Source organism: Callospermophilus lateralis, chromosome 11 (assembly GCF_048772815.1).
Source record: "Callospermophilus lateralis isolate mCalLat2 chromosome 11, mCalLat2.hap1, whole genome shotgun sequence".
In the NCBI taxonomy this organism is placed as follows: Eukaryota; Metazoa; Chordata; class Mammalia; order Rodentia; family Sciuridae; genus Callospermophilus; species Callospermophilus lateralis.
In genome coordinates this window covers 62,185,755-62,202,802 of record NC_135315.1, presented here as the reverse complement: position 1 = coordinate 62,202,802, position 17,048 = coordinate 62,185,755, and the positions used below count along the sequence as shown (strand labels likewise).

Sequence of the window (17,048 nt, the reverse complement as noted above, 5' to 3'; positions counted from 1 at the left end):
TAGGTCCCAAATTCCTTAATAAGACTCCTATGGCGCAAGAATTAAAATCAAGAATCAATAAATGGGATGGACTCAAAGTAAATCTGGATGCCCAATCTAGATGCCCTTCAATAGATGAATGGATAAAAAAAAAAATGTGGCATATATACACAATGGAATATTACTCAGCAATAAAAGAGAATAAAATCATGGCATTTGCAGGTAAATGGATGGAGTTAGAGAAGATATTGCTAAGTGAAGTTAGCCAATCCCACCCCCCCGCAAAAAAAAAGCCGAATGTTTACTTTGATATAAGGAAGCTGATTCCTAGTGGGATAGGGCGAGGGAGCATCGGGGGAATAGACAAACTCTAGACAGGGCAGAGGGAATGGAGAGGAAAGCAGGGGTGGGGGGTTGGGGGGGTGGATGTGATGATCATTATTATCCAAAGTACAGATATGAAGACACGAATTGGTGTGAATATACTTTGTGTACACCAGAGATATGAAAAATTGTGCTCTATATATGTAATAAAAATTATATATTCTGCTGTCATATATAAATTTAAAAAAAATTAAATTGGGGGCTGGGCACAGTGATGCACACTTGTAATCCCAGCTACATAACAGAATAAGGCAGGAGGATTCCAGGTTTGAAGCCAGCCTTGATAACACTATCTCAAAATTAAAAAATAAAAAAACAAAAGGTTGAGAACATAACTCAGAGGTAGGACACGAAGAAGTTCTAGCTCCAACCCCCAGTACCACAACAAACAAACAAACATTGTTATAAAAATAAAAAAAAAGATGCTTCTGGACATCTAAATAGATATGCTCTTTCTGCACTGTAAAGAAAGGTTCAGGGGCTGGGGTTGTGGCTCAGTTGTAGAGCGTTTGCCTGGCATGTGTAAAGCCCTGGGTTCGATCCTGAGCACCACATACAAATAAATAAAAGATCCACTGACAACTTAAAAAAAAAAAAATATATATATATATATATATATACACACACACATATACATATATATATTACGCACACATTAGGTTCAATCTCTATAATCTCTCCCCACCTTCCTCCAGAAGATCCAGCATGATGCTCTACGCTTTGCAGAAACAGCTAAATTTAGCCTCAAAGGACTTTTACCTTTCTCAAGCCACTCAATTTCAATTTCACAGTCTTTTTTTTTTTTTTTTAGTTTTCAGCAGACACAACATCTTTATTTGTCTGTGGTGCTGAGGATTGAACCCAGTGCTGCGCGCATGCCAGGTGAGCACGTTACCACTTGATCCACTTCCCCAGCCCCACAATTTCGCAGTCTTTTTCATATGTGTGGTGCTGGGATCAAATCTAAGGCCTAGCACAAATGCTCTACCACTAGCAAACTACTCCCTTACCCCTACCACTAGCAAACGCTCTACCACTGAACTGTACTCCAGCCCCACAATCTGATACTCTTTCAATATTTGCAAGGCTGTCCATAATAAAATTAATTCATGATTAGAACCAAAGATTTAGGGGCTGGGCCTAGAATGTATAAGATCTGTCCATCATGGTGGTTTGGGCTGGGGTTGCGACTCAGAGGTAGAGCGCTCGCCTACCATGCGTGAGGTACTGGGTTCGATCCTCAGCACCATATAAAAATAAAAAAAAAAGATATTGCGTCCACCTATAACTACAAAAGAAAAAAAAAAAAAAAAGATCTGTCCATCTGTCCATCATGGTGGTTAGAGGGATAGGGAGAGGAAAAGAACTAGAGATTTAAACACCTGATGTAAAAATAAGGTGAAGACCTCACAAATCTCACCTCAATGTCACTGTCCTTGAGGGGCTGCACCAGCATCTTATCATGGGAAGACCACACAGCAGGATCCCAGTGGGTCCCATTGACTGGAGTTGCCATTATATTGGTTCCAAGTTGCCTAGAAAAACAGGAAAAGTGTATGTGACCTTAAATATTAAACTGAGGCAAAGCTCATCACAATCTGTAAGTTCCCTCCAGTTGCCAAAGTGCTGACATACTTTTTTAGCCTTTCCCTCAGAACTGCTTGGTACACACAAGCACAATCTATTGCAAAACCACAGTTCCTTTTTCTTGTAAGTTGGACACAATGTCTTGATTTTATGTTTATTTTTATGTGATGCTGAGGATTTAATCCAGTGCCTCTAATGTGCTAGGCATGGGCTCTACTGCTGAGCTACAATCCACAACAGCCCTGCTGTTTCTTTAAAACTATGGATCAGACCCTTCTTTCTCCAACTTCCCCCACCTAAACCCTCTTCCTGGGAGGCCTTCACCTACAGTGAACCAGCAAGGCTGCCTCACTATTCATATTATAGTACAGTTCACCCCTGACAACCAAGTTCCTTCAAGTCAAAGTGAGTACTCAGTGTTTCTCTTTTTAAATCACCCACAGCCCAGAATAGCAATGCACGAAGAAGGAATATTTGGGTTGGGGATATAGCTCAGAGGTCCAGTGCTTGCTTAGCATATACAAAGCCCTAAAATGGATTCAGTCCCTAAAACGGTTCAATCCCTAAAACAGATTAAAAAAAAAAAAAAAAAAAAAAGAAGAAGAAGAAAGAAAGAGAAAATATTTGCCAAATGATCAAACAAATGAAACAACAAATGTTGATTTAAAATATTTCACTAGTGGGGCTGGGGTTGTGGCTCAAGAGGTAGAGTGCTTGCCTAGCACACGTGAGGCACTGGGTTCAATCCTCAGCACTATTTAAAGTAAAATAAAGACACTGTGTTCACCTATAACTGAAAAATAAATATTTTTTTAAAAAAAGCCAACCTAGGCCTTCTGGTCTTAGAATCCCAAAGAACAAAACTTCTTTTAAATATTAACTATTCAAAGTTAAAAAGGATTCAAAGGTGGCCAGCAACACAGGATATTTCTTAACCTCCAAAGAACTAAAGTGCATTTGGAAACCTCCCCTCTGAAGGGTCAGACCTGTAATCATTTGGGAAAACGCATTCAATTCAGTTCTCCTGGGGCAAACACTGTGTTGGATTGACCTTCACCCATAGACTCTCAGATTCTACTCAACACAACTTGTTGCCATTTTGCCCACACACACCATCTATTTTCTGATCTAAGATAGTAATTCTGAACCACTTACTTCCTAGTCTGGGTGAGAGCCGCAGTGTGTCCCCACACTCTAGCAGTCTGCTCCTGCTCTCATCACCCTCCCACCTGGAGTTTTCTAGCTTGTTCTTATTACCATGTAGGATTAAATACCCACTCCCACCCTTCCAGCAGTATTAGTATTAGTACATATCCCTTTAGACCTATACTATCTCCTCGAGTCCTAAATAAGATTTTTTTCTGAAATATGAAAAAGGTCTGAATTTTTTATTCAAATGGGGTTCAAGATTTTTAGTCTCATTTCAGCCAAATCTTTATATCCTGGGGCATTTTTTTAATAGCTTTTATTTTTTTAACGTTAATATGTGCATTAGAGAAAAAATAAAAATACAACCAAGAACAAAGTCACCCAGTCAACAAGCAGCTTAGTTGGACATGTCCCTTCTATTGTATACATACATACACAACATCCCCCCAACTTTTTTTTGCTTTTTTAAAAATTAATTTATTTTATTTAGGTATATGTGACAGCAGAATGCATTTTTATTCATTGTACACAACTATAGCACAACTTTACAATTCTATGGTTGTGTACCACAACATCCCATTTTGTGTGATTGAGATTGTAGTATCATGCTTTTCCACACATCATGAATGTTCACCAATTCAAAATCCCAAAGCTACAGGAGTATTTTTGATAACCAAGAACACACTACACCAACTCAATCTATTATCCTTTCTTGGGGACTATCCTGGGGCATTCTTAATTACAGTAAGAGACAGGTCCTGAAACTATATACTTTTTAAGATGTAGAGTGGAAAACTCATTTTTAGTTAATACTGTATTTAGGTAACATAGTATCTGTACCTAAGATCTGAGGGTTGGCTGAAAAACATACTTTTTATGGTAATAAAATGTAAAATTTATCATTTTAACCATTTTTAAGTACAGAGTTGGTGGCATTAAGTACATTCACATTGTTATATAGTTAATATAATACCACCACCCATCTCCAGAACTTTCTTTGCCCAAGCTGAAACTATACCCACTAAACCTTAACTACCCTTTCCCTCCTCTCCCCTGACAACCACCATTCAGTCTCCATGAAATCTGATTATCCTAGGTATACCTCACAGCAGTGGAATCGTCTGGGATTTTGTGTCCAGCTGACTTCACTTTGTATAACGTCTTCAAGATTTGCCCATATATGTATCAGAATTTCCTTCCTTTTCAAGGCTGAAATAATATTCCACTGTATGCATTTACCATGTTTTGTTTATCCATTCATTTCTTGTGTGGCATGTGGGTTGTTTTTACTTTTTGGCTATTGTGAGTGCAAATACCAGTTCAAGTCTTTGTTTTGTAGTTCTTTAGGGTATATACCCCAAAATGGAATTGCTAGATCATATGTTTAATTCTAAATAATCTTTTGATATCTGAACACTCTATTTCACAGCTATCAGCCTACATTGAATTAATTCATTTAACAAATATTTACTGCGTTGCTCCTATGTTCCATGTACAGTTATGTGCTAAGAATACAGAAGTTAATCAAACAGTCCCTGCTCGATGGGAAATAGATCATAAAGAAGAAAACAAAAAATACACAAAATAGTTACAGATAGTGATGATACTTATGAGGACAACAAATGGGTGTGAACAACTCTAAGTATTAACAGACTAAAACACCGAGAAGATAACAAAGACTTGCTGTGCCATAGAAAGTGCTGAGCTGAAATTAGAACAGTGGAAAGGAGCCAAGCATATGAGATTTGAGGTAAGAGCAATACAGGCAGAGAAAATGCTTAGTGTAAAGCCCTAAAACAGGAAGAAGTAGGACTTGCTAAGGCTCAATATGTCATACTTTTAGGTTAGTAATCAGGGTCCTGTGACCGAAGCCTGAGGAACAAAGCAGTGTCCACAGAAAATTAGATTCAAAGGCCTAAGGACCAGAGCAAGAACAGGAAAACAGGTTTTTAATGTATTTTCAGCTTAAATGGTCTCAAACCATTTCCTAAAAACTTTGGTCTCAAGCTACTGCCCAATCCATTTGTGAAATCTTAAACTAACAACTAGTAAAACCCAGGGGGATGTGTCACAAGTTGGACACCTGGATTCAGCAGTGAAGGGCCACACATGAGGAGATGTCTGCTGAAGCTCATTACAAGAAAGGCCGTAGTAATGGCACAGATTCTGGGTTCAAATCCTACTCTGCCATGTCTTAATAAGCACCCTCAGTAACTGATACCTGTGTCTCAGTATTTTCACATCTAACACAAGGATAATGATGCTCAGAAGCTGTTTATGAGTTAAATGAAACATCAGGCAAAAGGCAATCTGAACAATGCCAGGCACAGAGTAAATACTCAAAAAGCATCAGTGATTATTGATATTAAAAAATCCTGGGAGCCGGGCCTGGTGGCGCACACCTGTAAACCCAAAGCTCAGGAAGTTGAGCCAGGAGGATCATGATTTCAAAGCCAGCCTCAGCAAAAAAGCAAGGCACTAAGCAACTCAGTGAGACCTTGTCTCTAAATACAAAATAGGGCTAGAGATGTGGCTCAGTGGTTGAATACCCCTCAGATCAATCCTGGGTTAACCCCTGTCCCCCCAAAACTGGGGATTTTAGGATCTTCTTAATTACCATTACCATTAGACTGAGCACCCCAGTCTAATATGGCTCATGGCAGCTGCACTGCCATTCATTGTGTGCCATGATCCTCACAACCCCAGGGAAAAAGACCTAGTAAGTGAAGACACTTATAAAGAGACCAGTCTTCCTACGTCTCTGAATCTTACCTGGAATGTTGCCACACAAGAGTATCCAGCCAGGGATTAGCTGAAGGAACTAACTTCCTTGTTGAACAACTAGACTGGAGAGTGAATCTGAGCAGAGAGTAACAAGGGGTGTGCAGAAAATTTAAAGAAAGATAAGGACACAGTGTGCATCAAGAAAATAAGAAGCAGAAGTCATCAGGACAGTGAAGATATTTAGCGAAGAAATCTAAGAGGGGAAAAAATTAAAAGTTTAGTGATAAATTTTTAGTATAATTTTTGCCACTGACAAATTCATTGGCGAATTCTCTAAATAATGATATGTGGGTGTGTTTAAGGGAAGAAAGCTTAGAATTTCCAGGCTCTGATCTGTCTTCAGAACCCCACATTGGGGCCACAAGGGGTACTGCTGGCCTGTTCCTGAGTCATAACATTTTATGTCTAGGGTTCTAGGGCAGGCATGCAAAGTTGTTTTCTCTATATTGCAGAATAAAGCCCTAGATTCATTTCTTCCCAGGAAAACAAACAAAAAACCAAAACAAAGCCAAGAAACAAAAAACAACTTCTGTCTGCGTCACACACAGATCTTGTGTTCTCTGCTTTCCAGAGAACACCAAGGGTCAGAGAGCTAACTTGTCTAAGGTCATATAATCAGAAGTCAGAACCTTAACTCTGGCTTATCTTTAGTTCCAAAGTCTTTTCCCAGAGCACTGCACTAGATAAAAACACAATCACCCACAAGTCCTTACAAATCCCCTCAAGTAAGAAATTCAAAATCTGATTCCATAACTAGTATTTCCGGTCCAGTAAACTGCCTGACTGAAGTCTCCAAGTGTGCTAGCTTCAGTCGACCAAGGGTCACTTAACTGTCGGAACCCCGAAGTACAGGCACGGGGCCAAGAATCCTACAGTGCAACGCCTGTCTCCTAGAACAGAGGGTGGCAGACTGCAGGCAACAGGGATCTGGGAGCACGCCCAAAGTGGACAGCAGTGAGGAACGCAGCTTTGTAAACCAATCTGGGTTTGATTCTGGGTTCTGCCATTTTGCCCAGCTCCTCTCCCCCAGACTCACCCTCCTCATCTGCAAAATGGGGAAACGCTACTACCACTGACTTGCAGTGAGGACGAGGAAAGGAGTTGTCTTCAAAACCAGAGTACTGGGGCTGGGGTTGTGGCTCAGCGGTGGAGCACCCGCCTAGCACGTGCGAGGCCCTGGGTTCGATCCTCAGCACCACATAAAAATAAATAATTAAAATAACGATATTGTGTCCAGCTATAACTAAAAAATAAAATATTAAAGAAAAAAACCCCGACAGTACTCTTATAAGAAAAGCGCTCAGCACTGGGCGGTTAATTATGCCCACAATAAGCCTTCGTAACGCTACTGGCCACCATCCGCGCTACATCCAGGTGCCCAGGACCCAGAACTCCGGCTGACGGCCTTCGGACCCCTTCGCCTAGATGCCAACCTGCAGCTCTCCCGGTTATTTCGGTTTCCCAGAGGCTGGGGAAACGCGTGGCGGGAAATTGGGTAGCACAGCGCCGGGACGCCGAGGACCTAGGACCCGAGGGTGCCCACCTACCAGAACGCAGCCCAGCACGTGTATGGCTACGCCTCAGTCCCACGCCGCCACCGCCGACCGCACCACAACTGGACACCCACCTACCTGCGCTCAGCCGCGCGCCAGCCACGTGACCCCCGGCGTCCGCCTTCAACCCGAACTTGGCGCGCAGAGACTGAGTGCACCGCCCCCGTCAGGCCCCGCCCCCGTCAGGTCCCGCCCCAGGGGGCGCCAAATCAGAGCCAGCGCCCCCTCCTCCCCGACGCTATTGGCTACACTGAAGCGATGGGCGGGGCCAGCTCCGCCGGCTTGGCAAGCAGCCTCTTGGTGCAGCTGCTCACTTCGGGGCGGGGAGTCTGAGGACCTTCAGGCTTCGGTTGCCGGCTGCTGGGGAGGCAGCGGGGATTTACAGCGAAGATCCTGCCACAGTCCCCCGGGAGGGGGGGGCACTTGGGCTTAGGAGTTATGGGTGAATTTTGTTACTTATATTTAACTTTTTCAGTCAGTGAAGTGCTCATTTAAGCAGGTCAAACGTGGTTCCAACCGACACACTTAAGAGTGGGGTCCTAGACCAGGCACTGCTTTTGGCAGGGCTTTGGAAGGATTAACAGGCTAAAACACTGAGAGGATTACAAAGACTCAATAAATATTCGATCTTGTTAAGAATAATTGCTTGCTGGGCGCGGTGACACTTGCCTGTACTGGAGACTGAGGCAGGAGGATCTCAAGTTCAAAGCCAGCCTCAGCAAAAGCTAGGCGCTAAGCAATTCAGTGAGACCCTGTCTCTAAATAAAATACAAAATAGGGCTGGGGATGTGGCTCAGTGGTTGAGTGCCCCTGAGTTCAATCCCGGGTACCCCCCCCCCCCAAAAAAAAAGGGGGAAAGTCAAATGAATAATTTAAGCTCCTACTTTAAGAAACTAGGAAAATAAAACAGTAAACCGAGAACAAGGAGAAACAAGGAAATAATAAAACAAGTAAAAACAGAAATCGATGAGCTTGAAAATAGAAGAACAGTAGAAGAATACCAATATACCCCAAAGCAGGTTATCTGAAAAGTCAAAACTGGAAAACTTTTGGTAAGATTGACAAAGCCGGGGATTGAGGAGATAAGAGAAAAGGCAGATTACATACATCAGGAATGAAATAGGAAATATCCCTACAAATTCTGCAAATATGAAAAGAATAACAAAGGGCAACTCTACACACGTATTTTGAGAACTAACATGAAATGATTCAATTCTCCCCCAAAGCCCACAAATTATCACAACCTCATTCAATATTAAATAGTCAGTTCTTGACAAAATTATTAAAGAAACTAAATCCAGAATTTGAAAACTCCAGGAGGAGAAATCTCCAAGTCCAGATGGTTTTAAGGGAGATTTTAAATAAACATTTGAAGAATTAACACGTATTCCATATCACTGTCTACATAATCTCGTCAAGAAAAATTGGAATTTTTCATACTCTTTTTATGTGGCCCATATTACCTTGAAAACAAAAGTAGATAAAGATAGTACCAAAATTATAAAAAGAAACCTATAGCCAAATATTCTTAGCAGAATATTAGCATATTGAACATATCAAAAGGGACTGGGATGTGGCTCAGTTATAGAGGGCATGCTCAGCATGTGTGAGGCCTTCAATTGAATTCTCCCAACAAAATAATAATAGTGCATCAGTATATAAACAGAACTGTATGCCATGGCAAAATGGAATTAATTCTATTGATGTAAGATTGATTCGATATTTGAAAACCAATTGATGTAATCCAATACAATTGATCTCATTAATAGGCTAAATAAAGAGAGTTACATTTTATGCCAGTTGATACAGCTATAAAACATTGATGACAGAAGTCAAGTATCTATGGGCATAGTGGCACATGCCTATAATTCCAGCTACTGAGGAGTCTGAGGCAGGAGGATCCTAATTTCATGGCCAACCTGGGCAACTTTGTGAAACTATTTCAAAATAAAAAAGTAAAAAAGGGTTGAGGAGATAGCTCAGTGGTAGAGTGCTTACCTAGCATGTGTGACATTGAGAGAGAGAGAGAGAGAGAATGAAACAAAAAATTCAAATAAATGAAGAGACATACCATATTAATGGATCGAAAGACTCAACATAGTAAAGATGATAATTCATCCTAAATGCATACACAGATTTAACATAATACTTATCAAAATTCTTAGTAATATTGTTGTAGATATAGAAAAAATTATTTGAAAATTAAGAAAGGTAGAGGAATTGGAAGACTAAGAGAATATTGAAAAAAGAAGAATAAAGTGGAAAGAACCACCCTGTTCAATTTTATGACTTCTTATATAGCTCAGAATGGATACACAGATTAATGGAACTGAATAGAGAACACAGGAATAAACATACACAAATACAATAATTTTCTTTTTTTTAGTTTTAGGTGGACACTATATATTTTATTTTTATGTGGTGCTGAGGATCGAACCCACACATGCTAGGTGAGCAATCTACCACTGAGCCACAACCCCAGGCCCCAATAAAATGATTTTTGACAAAGATGTAAATCAATGGAGGAATGATGGTCTTTTCAACAAATGGAGTAATTGGGTATTCATAGGCAAAAAGTGAATTTTTGCTTAAACTTCACAATGACATGAAAATTAAAGCACAGACTTAAGTATAATTTTTTTAAATAAAACTTTTTGAAGAAAAGATTGGAGAAAATACTAGGATCTAGTGTTTAGTGTTTTTAAACATGACAACAGAAGTACAATCCTTAAAAAACAGAACAAAATGAAACAACAACACGTTGTACTTTTTCAAAATTAAAGGTTATGCTCTACAGAGACACAGTTAAGAGTATGAAAAGATTAGCTACAGGGGCTCAAGTTATGGCTAAGTATAATCACCAGTACAAACAAAAATAAATACATAGACAAATAAGTTACAGATCAGGAGAATTATTTGCAAACCATGTATCTGAAAAAAGACTCACATCCAGAACACATAAAGCACTCTCAAAATTCAACAGTAAATCCAGGTATGGAGATGCACACCTGTAATCTCAGCTACTCAACCGTTTGAGGCAGGAGGATCACAAGTTTGAGGCCAGCCTGGGCAACTTAGCAAGACCTTGTGTCAAAGTAAAAAAATAAAATAAAAAGGGGTAGGGATTTAGCTTAATGGTAAAGTACCCTGGTTCAATCCCCAGTACTGGGGTGGGGGGGCAGAAGTTTGACAGTTAAAAACCAGACAATCCAATTAGAAATGGCAAAAGACATTTTACTGACAAGGCTGTATCAGCAGATAAGCACATGAAATGATGTTCAACATCACTAGCTATTAGTAGAATAAAAATGAAATCATAATAAAAATCATTATACACCTATTAGAATGGCCAAAAAAAGAAAAAAATCCTGTCCACATCAAGTGCTAACAAGGATCTGATAGAACTTGGTGTGTCGTGCGTTGCTGATAGTAATGAAAAATGCTACAACCACTCTGACAAATATTTGGACAGTGATTGAACAAACTAAACATACTTTCCATAGCCACATTCCTGGACACTAATCCCAGAGAAATGAAAACCGTGTACATAATCTTTATACAGATGGTCACAACAGCTTTATTTGTCAAATCAACAACTGGAAAGATTCAAAATTTTCTTCAATTGGTGATTGGTTAAAACTGTGGTACGTCCGTATATGGAATACTACTCAGCAATATAAAGAAATGAATTATTGATAAAGAAAATACCATGGATTCATTTCAAGGGTATTATATTGCATGAAAAGGACAGCATCAAAAGGCTATGTATCATGTGATTCCATTTACATGACATTTTTGAAATAATTATAGATAATTACATTTAGAAATAATTATAAATAATTACATTTAGAACAAATTATTCATTGCCAGAAGTTATGGATAGTATGGGGTAGGGGTGAAATTGTAGAAAGGAAAGAGATAACTAAAGGGGAGAGATCTTTCTCTTATTTCTCTGGGGTAAGTGCCCAGATCTTCATGGAAGAGCTTTCTGTCTTGATCGTGGTGGTGGTTACGTGAATCTACACATGTGATAAGGCATGTAGCTCTACACACATTTTATCAATGTGGGTTTTCTCTTTTGATATTGTATTCCAGTTTTGGAAGCTGTAACCATGTGGGGAACTGAATGAAGGATACATAGGATTTTGTTCTACTCTCTTTGCAATTGCCTGTGAATCCATATTAATTTTGAATAAAAATTTAAGCCTCAAAGGGATCAGATTCACAAGTAACTGCCTTTTTGAACAAAGTTCAAACAATTTAAGTAGTAAAGTTCTGCGGGGTTGGTGGAAAGCTGAGGTGGGGGGCAGGATGAGGTAGGACGTGGTGGCTGGTGGTGGCACCTGGCTCCCAGGGTCCCTGCTGCCTTGGTAATTCCAGGCAACAGCCAGAGAGCACAGCGGCTCAGCTCCTGGAGAGAGGGTTGAAGTAAGTGTAGTGCAGCCGCCAGGTGAAGGTCCTGCTGGGCAGATATCATGCTTTGCCTCCATTGGCTGCTGCCGGTTCCTCCTCAACCCCGCCCTGTGTTCGGCCACTCTACCTGCTCAGCTTCCTCTTGGAGTGGAAGCCTTGCACAATTTATGCGTCGGTTTTTCTGGAAGCTTCTGTTTCTCATCTGCTATAGCTGCAGGGGAAACTTTCCTGTACAGTGGTTCAGATTCCCCGCTTCCAGAATTGGCATTGGCCCCGGGCTTTGTGGGCACACAACAGCTGCCCTGTTAGCTTTCCAAGAAAGCAGAGGACAGGAGGGAAAGTACTGGTATAGGTCATAAAGCATTGGGGTTTCAGATCCTGCAGTCCCCTTTCACCTGCGTGTCTGGGTTCCCACTCTCCAGCCCAGCCTCACTTCCTTTGTCTTTTTTCCTGCCTTTCTCAGAGTCAAAAGAAGGATACTCCTGTGTCCCCTGTGCATGCTCTGCAGGATGGAAGCATGATGTGCTCAAGGAGATGTAGCAGCCCTCTGCTGAGTGAACAGGAACATTCTTGTGTGTTTCATAGCAGCCTGATCTCCTTGATAGGTGTTTGGATATTTTGGGGTGTGTGTGTGTGTGTGTGTGTGTGTGTGTGTGTGTTCATATACATTTGTATATTCCTTTTAAAGAAGCTTTACGGAAGGTGTTCTGATTTTGAGGTTCAGCGGTGGCTAGCTTTAGTAGGATTTTTATTTAGCGTGGAAATCACAGAGGGACCAGCACAATGGACTCCAAGGTGGTTCAGACAAGACCCAGGGAAGCAGCCGCCATCATCCTCCTGCCAGGAGCTTCTTCGTTCCTGGGGGTGTAGACTGTACATTATGAAGAACACACAGGAAGACTCTGTGACTGGCACTCACACTTTTTTTATTTCTCAGCACTTCAGTAACAAGTGTTAGCAAATGAGACTAGCTCCTGGCCCCTGCCCAGTGGGGATCAGCATGGTTGTCCTTCTAGTCAGAACCATCCCTGTTTCTCACCTGAGGAGGGAGGGAAGTGGGCCAGATAGAGGGCAGAACTGGAGGCAGTCCATCTGGGCAATGGGACTGGGAGGCCACACTTGTGAAACATCTGGACTGCTGTTCTAGGATTTTATTTCTGGTGTGTTTACTGCACAGCTGTTTGAAATGTTTAATAAAGCTTTATAAACTTTAAGAAAGTAAGATAGCAAAGCTGGGCACGGTGGCATGTGTTTGTAGTTTCAGCTGTCAATCACGTTGAGACAGGAGGATCTCTTCAGCCAGGAGTTCAGGGCTAGCTTGAGTAACATAGCAAGACCCAGTTTCTTGATAAATAAATGACAAAACAAATAGGAAGATAGCAAAGTCCAATTACTCAATAAATGGTATCAACAATGTCCTGTGTCTAATCAAATTAGTCGACACGCAGAGGAGGAGAGTGACCCGTAACTAAGAAAAAATATTAGTGAATAGAAAGAGATGCAAAAATGACAGAAGTGGCAGGCGAAGGTGTTCAGATGTTTAACAGTGTTTTCAACTGTAATTATGTAGAGGAAAGCATGTCAAGAAGAGAGCTCAATTAAATAAAAGGAAGTTTCTTCAGAAAAATTAACAAAAATTGATGAACTGTGATTGTCACTTATATCATCCTACTAATCTATGATGCTGAACATCTTTCTATATATTTATTTGCCATCTGTATATCTTCTTTGGAGAATATCTGTTCAGATCTTTTGCCCATTATAATAAAACAGCCTTATTGGGGTACCACTGATATATATATATAAACTATATATATTTAAAGTATACAATTTGTTGATTAGCAAACCATTCTGTTTGCAACTTAATTCCCCTTTGCATGATTCTCAGGTCCCAGGGATTAGGATGTGGATATCATTGGGATGGCCATTTATTTTTTGTCTGTGTGTGTGTGTGTGTGTGTGTAGCTTAGTGGTAGAACACATGCCTAGCATGTTTGAGGCCCTGAGTTCCATCCTCAGTACTGCAAATAAACAAACAACCAAACAAGCTCTTAGAGACACTGTCCTATACTTATTGTCTTGATAAGGGATCCCTGGTGTCATATTTTATGAAATGGAGGTTTGTGTCCTTAAATAGCTTTCCTTGGTCTGGATGGGTTAAAAATGTCTGATGGGGTTGGGGTATAACTTGGTAGCACAGCACTTGTCTAGCATGCACCAGGCCCACAGTTCAATCTTCAGTACTGCAAAATAAAAGCATACATTCATAAATAAATAATACATTCATACATATCCCACATGAATCAAGACAGAGGAAAACTCTGAAGCATTTAGTTGACAAACTGAAACCTAATTTTGGAGCCAATATCCTCTATTACATGGGTAAATCCATTTCTTCTGCCATCCTTGTGGCTCACTGTGAGTGTGTGTGTGTGTGTGTGGTAAATCCATTTCCTCTGCCATCTTTGTGGCTCACTGTGAGTGTGTGTGTGTGTGTGTGTGCGGGGGGAATACTGGGAATTGAAACCAGGAGCGCTCTACCACTGAGCTACATCTCCAGACTTTCTTTTTTTTTTTTTTTTTTTTTTTTTTATTTTGAGACAGGGTCTTACTAAGTTGCTGAGGCTGACTTCACACTTGCAATCCTCCTGTCTCAGCTTCCTGAGTTGCTGATTATAGACATGTAATCTTATTTTGTTTATGCTATCTGAACTTTGTTTAAAAAAAAAAAAAAAAGAAAGAAAAGCTAGCAGTGTCCATAAGGACAAATGTTTTCAATGCCTATTATACACTAACTTTCATTCTTTCATCCAAGCAAAGTAAAATCAGTGTATGCAGGTATGGTAGGGGAAAAAAAAAAGGTTCCTGATCATGTGCAGATCCTAATCCCTGGACTCTGTGAATATCTGTGAATATGTTATTTCACATGCTAAGCGGAATTAAGTTGTAACTGGACTAATTTTGCTAATCAACTGGCCTTCAAATAGGGAGCTTACTGGGTAGGCTCAATGTAATCATGCAGGTCTTAAAAGTGAAAGGGGAAGGCAATGCTATGGCTCTACTCCCCTTTGCTGGCTTTGAAGAAGGAGGAAGGGACCCAAAGCTAAGTAATGTAAACATCTTCTAGAAGCTGTTTAGGGCAAGAAAATGGATCCTTCCCTAGAACCTTCAGCATGAACACTGCCTTATCCACACTTCAATTATAGTCCATTGAGACCATTGGGATTTCTGATCTCAAGAAGTTTAAAAAAAAAAAAAAGTTTGCATTGCTTTAAGCCACCAAGTCTATGGAAAAAATCTGTTTCAGCAGCAATAAGAAACTTATACAGTGGGTCGTGGATCCTGGAGTGTGTAGTGGAGGAGAGGGAAGAGGGGCACTTTAGATAGGAATCACGTGAAAGAGGTTGTAGTAATCATTCAAATTGAACTGATGTTCTACTGCTGGATCACCCCATCCATAGAGTATTGTGAGCTAGAATGTCTGAAGATTAGTGTGGATTAATTAGGTCACTGAGGGTGCAGCACTCAGAAGGAATTGATGTACTTCTTGTGAGACCCTGGCTAGAAGGAGTTTAAAAAAGAGCCAGAACATTGGTTGTTATAAAAGAGCAAACTTGGCCCTTCCTCTCTCTAGGACTTCCTATCTCACCATATGATTTCCCTCTCACACACATCCCTTCAGTGAAGTCATCAGCTATGATGTGGTGCAGTTGAGGGGCCCTCACCAGAGCTGAGGAGTTGCTAGTGCCATGCTCTTAAACTCCATGAACTGTGAGCTAAATAATCTTCTTTTTAAATAAAGTTACCCAGCCTCAGATATTTCATTATAGTGAAAAAAAGTGATTGATACATTTTATAAAACACTACCATATATTATATTTTATATGTTTAAAGTGTTAGTTTAATAAGTATAAAAGTTAAAATATTCTTTGTAACTGTAAACACATGAACAAAAGAAAATTTATTATTTTCTGTCCTGGCAGTCAGAAGTCCCAAATTGGTTTCACTGGGCTAAAACCAAGGTGTCAGTGGGATTGCATCCTTTCCTTGACTTTTTCCTCCTCCCCCTCCCCCTTTCCCCCTCCTCCTTTTTCCAGTGCTGAGGATCAATCTTAGGGTCTTATGCATGATAGGCAAGTTCTCTAGTAGTAAGCGCATCCCCAGACCTCTTTTCCAGATTTTAGAGGGTGCCTGCATTCCTGGACTTGTCACCATTGCCTCAATCTTCAAATTTATCTATCCTGTCACTTGAACATAGCTCCTATATCACATCTCCTCCTCTCTTTTTCCCTCTTTTCAGGACACTTATTATTACTTGGGAACAACATGGAAAATCAGGCTACTTTTTTAATTTTAAGATTCATTCCCAGCCGCTGCTCGCACGCACGCACCCGCACTGCGCCCAGTATGATGGTTGTGGTTCTGATCAGTGGCAGGAAAGACAGCTGTTACAATATGATGCAGTGCATTGCTGCTGGGCATCAGGTTGTTGCTTTAGCAAATCTAAGACCAGATGAAAACCAAGTGGGATCTGATGAACTGGATAGCTACATGTATCAGTCAGTGGGTCATCATGCCACTGACTTGTATGCAGAAGCAATGGTTCTTCCCTTCTACCGCAGAGCCATCAGAGGAAGGAGCTTGGATATAGGACGAATGTACACCAAATGTGAAGGTGATGAGGTTGAAGATCTCTATGAACTTCTGAAACTTGTTAAGGGCGTTACTAGAGTGACCTGGCTTGCTGAATATGGTGCTCTGTATCTGCATTTGGAAGTGTGCAAGCCAGGCGATTGTTTACAGGAGTCCAAATGAGCTGTGCCCTCACAGCAAGTTTGATAAACACACATTTGCTCCTTTTAACAGTTAGAGTGCAGAATGTGAAGTATGAGTTTCCAGTTTTACTCATTCCTCTCAACCTTTTCCTATTTAAAAAGACAAACTAACTGGATAGTGTTCTGCCCCTGTTTTTTTTTAGTTGTTGATAGACCTTTATTTTATTTATTTATATGATGTGCTGAGAATAGAACCCAGTGCCTCACATGCCAGGTAAGTGTGCTACCGCTGAGCCACAGCCACAGCCATCTTTGGTTTTTTGTTCTGCTTACTGGTAGTTGACTGCTTAGCCCAATACTTACCTAGGCAAGGTTTGGAAAACCTTTAACAATATTTAACTTAAAGGAGAGTCATCCCAAGGAA

At 40.6% G+C, this 17,048-nt stretch overlaps 1 protein-coding gene and 2 pseudogenes across 2 annotated transcripts in view; 2 read left to right on the top strand and 1 right to left on the bottom strand.

Annotated features, from left to right (window-relative positions):
- The window catches only part of Shmt1 (serine hydroxymethyltransferase 1), a 29,398-nt gene extending 21,830 nt beyond the window's left edge, over positions 1-7,568 (bottom strand). The window contains exons 1-2 of one of the 2 annotated variants that reach the window (XM_076871199.1): positions 7,515-7,568; positions 1,784-1,898 (exon numbers count right to left, since the gene is read on the bottom strand). In XM_076871199.1, the coding sequence (XP_076727314.1) occupies positions 1,784-1,879 (96 nt within the window). In that variant the 5' untranslated portion in view covers positions 1,880-1,898; positions 7,515-7,568. Of the gene's footprint in view, positions 1-1,783; positions 1,899-7,430 lie in introns of both variants that reach the window. The other variant, XM_076871198.1, reaches the window with a different exon arrangement.
- Positions 7,569-11,911: 4,343 nt separating this feature from the next.
- On the top strand, positions 11,912-12,158 carry LOC143410569 (apoptosis inducing factor BLCAP-like; annotated as a pseudogene).
- Positions 12,159-16,256: 4,098 nt separating this feature from the next.
- Positions 16,257-16,740, top strand: LOC143409810 (diphthine--ammonia ligase pseudogene; annotated as a pseudogene).
- Positions 16,741-17,048: the final 308 nt, after the last annotated feature.